A 9,050-nucleotide genomic window follows, 5' to 3' on the forward strand; every position below is an offset into this window, starting at 1 on the left:
ATCAATGAATTAACAGGGAAAAAAAAACTAAACAGGATCTAAAAAATCTTTTCTCACTGTCTTTTTAAATATAATGCATTCACTTTGAGTATACTACTGAGATCTTTGAATTAACCACAGAAGTTCTGAAAACGTAAATCAAGACAAGCCCTGACTCCTGTCCACTAAAAAACTCTCTCAAGGAGATGTTTAAAAGGAATTACAGTTATTTGTATCCTCTGAGTTGGATGCCCTGGAGAAATACCAATAAGAGATTCTCAGAAGCTCAAAACAACAAAACAGCCTTTACTGGCAACTTTAGAAAATCAGAGAAACTTTGGCAAAAGGTTTAATAGGACATTCAATCAACAATAAACGCTTCTCAAAGCATTGACTTGGCCCATTCCATTTCACAAACTCTAAGCTTGTTCAGTTTAAAGTTAATCAGAGTTTGCAAGTGGACAAAAATCGAAGAAGTAGACACAGAAATAAAGAAAGAAAGAAAAATAAGATTTATAGAAGCACACACAGAGCTGTGGAAATCCATAGGATTAGTGGATTTTAGGAGAGCTGGGAAAAAGAAAGGCCTCAGAGACAGTAAGGATAGTGAAATGCTAAAGCAGCAGAAAAGATAGATTGCCAGTAGCGAAGACATGAGAAATAGAACAATACAGCTGTGTAGTTTGGCTTTCTAATTGGCAAAAGGTATATTTTAGTAAATATTTAGACGCTTAAATAAGAATGGGGCTCTGTGCTTTGTCTTTTATAAATGAACCATTGTATGAGAGAAAAAGCTGCTATTGTTTTAACCAAAGCTACGTGTGCTTCAGGTGATTGGATAGAACTACTGTCAATATGCTTTTGCTTTTGCTCTATGTAATTGGCTGAAACTGGGTCTGAAACTATCTTATAGTATGTTGTAACATTAAGTTTCTTTGGCCTGCTGTCTGGATAGCGAGCTGCTCACATCGATCCATTGTCATAGCCGTGTAATGAGACTGATGCTGCTTAAATAAACAGCTCACGACGCTATTCAGGTGTGGTCCCGTTCCATTCGTGTCTGTATATAAACTGCCAGCGTCACAGAGCTACCAACTCCTGGATTCCAGCACTGTTCAGATGGAAATGCCAAGAGGAGGTAGGGACAAGATGTGTGCTTGCCTTGTGGTCAGCCTTCAATACCCCTTGGACTTCCTGGGCCCTTCCCCCAGGGTCATTTGGGGTCATTTGGTCACTCAGGAGCTGGGCTGGGGCTCCAGAGGTGGCTGTGGAGCATTGCCTGTGCTGTGCCAGGGACTGGCAGACACTGCTGGGCTGGGATAGAGGCTCTGGGGGGATTGGGCTTCCAGGGCAGGGCAGTGCTGGGCTTCCAGGGCAGGGCAAGGCTGGCCCTGCCCCCTTTTCCCCCACACACAAAATGTTTCCAGCCAACAATCTCCTCCAGTCTGGCACAACAGGGAATTTCGGAGGTGAAATACCAATTCTGGCCATGGGCACTTGGCAGAGAAGGACAGTTCTTTTCCATAGGAAAGAAACCACAGAGCCCCAGTGTTTAGAATGCAGGTGAGAGCCTCACTAGGCCAAGGCCAGCCAGACTTGTCAGGAATGGCAGATTTTTTTGGGAGCACTCTTTGGATTTAGGGAATTTTGGAGGTGGATACCCAATCTCAGCCTTCATGGGTGCCTGGAGAAGCAGGACAGTTCTTTCCCATAGGAAGGAAATCACAGAGCCTTCCCCAGTGTTTTGGGGACAGATGGGAGGTGACCCTTGTGAAACCAACGACAGCCTGACTTGTCCTGGCAATATTCCTATGGGAACAGTCCCTGGAACTTCCTGCAGTGTCACAAAGGCCTCTTGGTTTCACAAGGCCTCACACTATCACAATGGTCCTCTTGGTTCTGTGGGGACCCCCAGGGTCATACTGGTCTCACTGGTGCCATGAGGCCTGACAGTGTCACAATGCTTTGCTTATTCCATGGGGCCTCATAATGTCCCAATGGTCTCCATGATCCCATGAGTCCTCTCAGTGTCACAATGGCCCCTTGGTTTCATGAGGCTGTGAAGTCTCTTAATGGTGTCTCCATGATACCATGAGGCCTTGCAATGTCACAATGGACCTTTGGCTCCAGAGGGTCTCCCAGTGCCACAATGGCCCCTTGGTTCTATGACACCCCAAAACGTCATAATGCTCTCCACGGTTCCACGAGGCCCCGCGGTGTCACAATGGACGCTTGGTTTGATGGAGCCTCTTAGTGACACAATGATCCCTATATTCCATGGAGACACACGGCATCGTAATGGTCCCCTTGGTTCCATGAGGCCCAGCAATGTCACAGTGGACTCCACAAAAGTTAAACGCTGCTAAGAGTTGTTCTTATCCTAAGTTCTTATGCTTAATATAAGTAATAATCTGAGTTCAATACTGTTAAGTATGATTCTTCTGTTAAATTGCTAAGTCAAGGGTTGTAAGTTAGGTTAAATACTGTTAAACTCTGCTCTTTTCCTATATTGTAAAGTTGAAGGTATCATTTAAGGTTAAGGTATAAGGATAAAAGGAACACAGCTTTTAGGCTGTGTTCCTTTTATCCTTGCCCTCACTGTCCTTTTGTCACACACACACACACAAGGACAGTTCTCAGTTAATTTCTGGTTTGATTGCCTGGATTTTGGTTGGTTTTGTTGTTGCTTTGTTTCCCCCTACGATGTCACACAGCCAACTCTATGATGTCACACAGCCCAATGATGTCACTGCCCAGTCTGTGATGTCACACAGTCTCTGTGATGTCACACAGCCAGCTCTATGATGTCACACAGCCCCTGTGATGTCACACAGCCCTTGTGATGTCACACAACCTTGGCTCAGTGCTGGGCAGCCCCAGCACCGTCCCAGCAATGGCCTCTCCCTCCTGCCCCGTCCCTCAGCAGGTGCCGCCCTTGAGCCTCTGTGATGTCACACAGCCTCTGTGATGTCACACAGACCCTGTGATGTCACACAGACCCCGTGATGTCACACAGCCTCTGTGATGTCACACAGACCCTGTGATGTCACACAGACCCCGTGATGTCACAACCCCCTATGATGTCACACAGCCCAGTGTGACACTGCCCAGTGTCACTGCCCAGTCTGTGATGTCACATAGTCCCTGTTATGTCACACAGCCAGCTCTATGATGTCACACAGCCCCTGTGATGTCACACAGCCCTTGTGATGTCACACAACCTTGGCTCAGTGCTGGGCAGCCCCAGCACCATCCCAGCAATGGCCTCTCCCTCCTGCCCCGTCCCTCAGCAGGTGCCGCCCTTGGGGCGCTGGGCCCTGGCTTCCTCTTCTCCCTGGGCATGCCCTGCTGCCCGCCCGCTCAGCATGGTCTAAACTGTCCTCCATGCTCCTACTCACTCCCAGTGCGGTCCCAGTCCCCATCTTTATTGTCCCACTGGCCTCCAGCATGGTCCCAGTTGCTCTCAAATTCCTCCCAGTATGATCCCAGTTGTACCCAGTTGCCCCAGTATAGTCCCTGTCACTGCCAGTATGATCCCAGTGGTCCCCAGTATAGACACAGTCACACCCAGTTGCCGCCAGTTGCCCCCAACATGGTCCCAGTCCTTCCCAGTGTTGTCCCCTCCAGTATCATTCCAGACACTCCCAGTGTATCCCAGTTGCCCCCAGCATGCTAATTCCCAGTCACCCCAGTTGCCCCAGTATGGTTTCAGTTGCCCACAGCGTGGTCTCATTCATTCCCAGTATATCCCAGTTTCCCCTGGCACACACCCATCATTCCCAGTTGCTCCCAGTAGCCCTCAGTGTGCTCCCAGTTGCTCCCAGTATTTCCATGTCCGTGCTCCGAGTGCTGCTCCCAGCCCTGATCCGTGGGGATGGGAATGTCCTGCTCCCTTGCCGGGGCAGGGTCACACCTGAGCCAGGTGTGCAGGGCAGGACTGTGCCCTGACCCCTCCCCAAATTCCCTCTGGGGAAGCAGGAGCTGGGGCAGGAGCCCTGTGGGGAGGGACAAGGGGGTGACACTGGGATGGGGGCGGGGGTCACACACGCTCTGGGGGGGACACACACAGCCCCTGGGGACCCCCCCCTCACCTTCTCCTGAAGCACCAGGAGGATGAACCCCAACATGGAGCCAATAACCCCTGGCAGTACCTTGGGGGGTGGGGTCTGGTGGTTGCTTTGGGGCTCTGGGGGGTCACAACCACCCAAAATCCCCCTCACAGCCCCACAGCCACTCCCGTCCCCTCAAACCACCCCACAGCTCCTGGCCAGGATACCCCCAACTACTCCCTGCAAGATAAATGGCCCCAAGAACCATTAAAACCCCACTGCAGCAGCAATTTGGGCACTTTGGCGGGGACACCCCAGATAAGGAGACCCAGGCCAGGGACTGGGATGGACAACTGGAATTCCTGGAGAACAGATGGGCTCGGGTGGACACATTCTGTTGGAACAAATACGAGATCATGGCCATGTCCCTTGGCTTGGATGGTCCCAGAACACTCAAATCCTCCTGAATCTTCCCCTGAACCCCAAATTCATGCTCAAATTCCAGTAAAATGATTCAGCTTTAGATCTCTTTGCTTAATTTCTTTATTTTTACCCCAGTTCTAGGTGTTTTGATGGGATAAACATGGAAATTATTCAGGTAGGAAAAGATCTCCAAGATCATCCATTGTTGCTTAATGCCACCAGAAGAAAAAATAACACAGCAGGTGAGATGTTTTTGGGCTGTAAAGTCAAAGAAACAGCTCTTCCCAATTAATTTTCAATGTTGATCAGAGTCCTGATGGATATTCCTGTCCTGAGTTCACCAGGTGCCTATGGGGATCTAGAAGGACCCTTCTGGAGATCACCTTCCAGGTGTCTTCCCAACATGGATCACAGGGAATGTGGGTCACTAGGGCTCAAACCAATGTGGGTTCTCCAGTGGGGGATGGAGGTGGGGCAATGCACGAAGCTGTTCCTGCAGTTGGGGCATTTGCAAGGCTTCCCTTAATGGTGCCTCCGTTGGTGTCGGGTAAAGAATGAGCGGTCTGAGAAGCTCTTCCCACACTGGGGACACTCGTAGGGCCTCTCCCCAGTGTGGATGCGCCGGTGGGTGACGAGGGTGGAGTTGTGTTTGAAGCCCATGCCGCAGTCGGGGCAGAGGAAGGGCCTCTCCTCTGTGTGAATCCGCTGATGTACAAGGAGGTGGGAGCTGGTGTGAAAACTCTTCCCACACTCAGGACACTCATAGGGCCTCTCCCCGGTGTGGAACCTCTGGTGGACAATCAGGTCGGACCTGTGGCTGAAGCTCATCTCACATTCCCCACACTCATAGGGCCGTTCCCCAGTGTGGATCCTCTGGTGGCAGATCAGGTTGAATCTCTTCCTGAAGCTCTTCCCACACTCCAAGCACTCATAAAGCCTCTCCCTGTCATGAAGCTGCTCATGGACCACCAACTCTGAGCTCTGGTTGCATCTCTGGCTGCCTTCCTGGCCTAGGGTGGGTCTTTTCTCCTCAGAGAACCCTGGTCTGGGTTTGCAGCCCCTCCTCCTGTGGGATCTCAGGGGCTTTTCCTCACCATTGGATTTCTGTGCCATGGAGCCGCTCAAAACAGCCTCTTCCACGAGGTTCTGCCGTGGGGATTTGTCCTGCCTGGTCTCCATCCTCAGCTCCTTGTCTGGGGGAGGAAGGACAAGGAGAGGATGGGGATTTGCCTCTGTGCCAGAGGGAGGGGGAAGGAGATCCCCCCCAGTGTGTCCCTGGCAGGACAGGATCAGCAGAGGGGTTGTCCTGCAGCCGGGGCCAAGCTGGGCTGGGAGATGGAGGAGAGAGGAGCAAAGGAGCACTGACTTCCTCCTCACCTGCCTGGGTGTCCCAGGGCTCCTTCCTCGCAGCCTCCTCCTCCATCTGGCCAAGGTTTGGGAATGGGAAATCCTGGTTTGGAGAAAAACAAGGTGTGAATGCCTTGGGTCAGGGATTCCTGTTGCCCAAGTCCATCTCTAGAGGTCACCTGGTGTCCATAAAAACCTCCAAAAATCAAGAGTGAATCAAAAAAAGCTGCCAGGAGTGTCCCATTTCCAGTCTCATCCCTCTGGTGTTCTGGTCATCCCCTGTCTCAGGGCTGCTGGGGATCCCATGGGTCCTGGGGATCCCCCCTCTCCAGGGTCCTGCTTTGGGATGCTGGGGGGTTTCAGGATCCCCCTCTCCAACCTCTCCCAGTCCAGCCACTTGGGGCTCCCTTCTCTCCCCACCACCCTGTCCTGGTTTAGGGCAAATTTGGGAGAAAACCTCCAAAGGGGTTTCCACTAGAAAGCAAATTCAAGCAGCTCCTCCCCTAGCTGGTTCGGGAAAATATTTCCTTGGAAAAAGTGGAAAAAACCTGTTTATTTTACAGGCAAAGCATTCACCAGCCAGCAAGAAATGAACAATATTAAACAATAAAACCTCTTGGTTCTCCAAAGGAGATGAGAAACTCAGAAAGTCCCTCTGCGGGCTGTAGCTGGCCTCATTCAGTCTCTTATCGGTCTCTTATCAGTCCCTCCAGGGCTGCAAATGACCCTGGCTTGGCCTCATGGGCCACAGGTGTGAGCTGCCAGTGCTCTTCTGGGTGTTCAGTCCAGAGCAGGTTTAAACAGCTCCAAAGAAAAAGGAAAACCACAGTCCAGGGAACTTCTCTGCCTCAGCGAGCTGAAAATTAACTAAAAGCAAAGGAGAGCTCTGTCCTGCTGTCTGTTCACAGACAACTGATACCTTAGGTTTTAAGTTTTTCTGTTCTGTTTTGGTGTGCAGCTTTTAGCTTTATATTAAGTATTACTGGGATCATTTCACAGGGTGGTGAAGACAAAACAATCCTATTCTATCTGGAGACTCAAGGACAATCTCTTCAAACTTCAGGCCCGAAGCATAAACAACATGAAAAGAGGAGGGCGGGCAAGCAAGCAAGGAGGATGAAACTTCATGATTTGAAGCTATTAATTGGGCAGTTAGCTCCTATACATAAATGGACTAAAACTTATAAAAATGTGAGATCTCATGACCGAGCCCTCCTTTGCTCCCATCTTGGGGCCATCCAGGCAGAACCACCACTGTGGCTCCAATAATGCCAGGGTGTGGCCTTTGAAGGCACTTCAATAAATATCCACTTTATTCCTCTTAGCTCCGTCTGGCCTCTGTTCCAGCTCCTTAAGGCATCACAAAAGTCCAGGAGCCGGTATGTGGAGGAGTGAGTACAGTTTCTAAAAACAAACCATGTCCTCCTTCTTCCCCCCTTTGCTCTCAGAACCAACCTTAGAGGTGCAGAACTCACTTCTGGGCTAAGCAGACCAAAGGGGGTACGAGCATCATGAAGTCACCCCAGGACGCGCCCCTGTCAGGGTCAGGGGGTCCCGTCCCCGCCTCATCTCCGGGCTGCCGGAGGTCCCCCGGCTCCGGTATCGCCCCTTCCCCTCTCCCCGTCCCGGGGGTCCCCCGCTCCACAGCCCCGGCTCTCACGGGGATCCCCAAAACCAATGTCCCGCCCTGTCAGTACCGGGCCATACCCACGTGGACCCCCGGGACCCTCCCGAGAGGCGATCGCAGCTCCTCTCCCCCCGAAAAAGCTCCTCTTAGGGAGCCCGGAGATATCCGGGGCTCGAGTCCGGGATCTGCCGGCTCCGAACACTCTCCAAAAAAAATCCTCCCGAAGACCCCTCGGTACAGTCGGGGCCAGCTTGGCTTCCCCCCTCACCTGCGGCTCGAGGCTGGGGGCGATGCTCCCGGGGCAGGGGTGCTGCAGGCTCAGCGTGCGGGCGCTGCGAGCGCCGGGATTCTCCCGCTCCTGCTCCTCCTCCTCTCCCTCCTCTTCCTTCCGCATTTCCTCCCCTCCCACCCCGGGGCTCCCTTTCCCACCCCCTGCCCCGCGGCCGCCGCAGCCCCGGCTGCTGGGTGGGGGCAGCCCCTGCTCGGCCCCAGGGTGGGCAGGGGGCTCGGGGACCCCCGGGGCGGATCCGTCCCCCAGGCCCGAGCCCCAAATTCCGCTCCGGGGCCGCCTGGCAACCGGTGAGTCATCGGCGAGAAAAGCTCTGGTTGGCTGGAAATTGTTTACCGCGTCCTCTGATTGGCTGGACTTGTGAAAGGCGCTGCGCCCTGCGGGTGTTCCTGGGAGCTGCGGAGTCCGGGCTGGAGCCTTTTCCCATTTCTTTCTGTCCCTCCGAGACCTCTCCCCGATTTCTTTCTCCACCCCTGAGACCTCTTCCCGATTTCATTCTATCTCTCTGAGACCTCTTTCCTATTTCTTTCTCTCCCCCTCCCCACCGCCCTGTCAGTACCGGGCCATACCCACGTGGACCCCCGGGACCCTCCCGAGAGGCGATCGCAGCTCCTCTCCCCCCGAAAAAGCTCCTCTTAGGGAGCCCGGAGATATCCGGGGCTCGAGTCCGGGATCTGCCGGCTCCGAACACTCTCCAAAAAAAATCCTCCCGAAGACCCCTCGGTACAGTCGGGGCCAGCTTGGCTTCCCCCCTCACCTGCGGCTCGAGGCTGGGGGCGATGCTCCCGGGGCAGGGGTGCTGCAGGCTCAGCGTGCGGGCGCTGCGAGCGCCGGGATTCTCCCGCTCCTGCTCCTCCTCCTCTCCCTCCTCTTCCTTCCGCATTTCCTCCCCTCCCACCCCGGGGCTCCCTTTCCCACCCCCTGCCCCGCGGCCGCCGCAGCCCCGGCTGCTGGGTGGGGGCAGCCCCCGCTCGGCCCCAGGGTGGGCAGGGGGCTCGGGGACCCCCGGGGCGGATCCGTCCCCCAGGCCCGAGCCCCAAATTCCGCTCCGGGGCCGCCTGGCAACCGGTGAGTCATCGGCGAGAAAAGCTCTGGTTGGCTGGAAATTGTTTACCGCGTCCTCTGATTGGCTGGACTTGTGAAAGGCGCTGCGCCCTGCGGGTGTTCCTGGGAGCTGCGGAGTCCGGGCTGGAGCCTTTTCCCATTTCTTTCTGTCCCTCCGAGACCTCTCCCCGATTTCTTTCTCCACCCCTGAGACCTCTTCCCGATTTCATTCTATCTCTCTGAGACCTCTTTCCTATTTCTTTCTCTCCCCCTCCCCATTTCTTGTTCACTT

General features: G+C 53.6%; 1 protein-coding gene across 1 annotated transcript; it reads right to left on the minus strand.

The window, feature by feature from the left end:
• Positions 1–4,587: 4,587 nt before the first annotated feature.
• LOC121339390 (zinc finger protein 239-like) lies at positions 4,588–7,957 on the minus strand. The gene is made up of 3 exons (XM_041411133.1): positions 7,694–7,957; positions 5,829–5,901; positions 4,588–5,644 (listed from the first exon to the last, which is right to left on the minus strand). Exons 1-3 carry the CDS (start codon positions 7,817–7,819, stop codon positions 4,974–4,976), a joined length of 870 nt encoding a protein of 289 aa, XP_041267067.1. The 5' UTR covers positions 7,820–7,957; the 3' UTR covers positions 4,588–4,973.
• Between the last annotated feature and the right edge of the window lie 1,093 nt (positions 7,958–9,050).

The sequence above is a fragment of the Onychostruthus taczanowskii genome, unplaced genomic scaffold (genome assembly GCF_017590055.1).
Source record: "Onychostruthus taczanowskii isolate IOZ18803 unplaced genomic scaffold, ASM1759005v1 scaffold341, whole genome shotgun sequence".
Lineage (NCBI taxonomy): Eukaryota > Metazoa > Chordata > Aves > Passeriformes > Passeridae > Onychostruthus > Onychostruthus taczanowskii.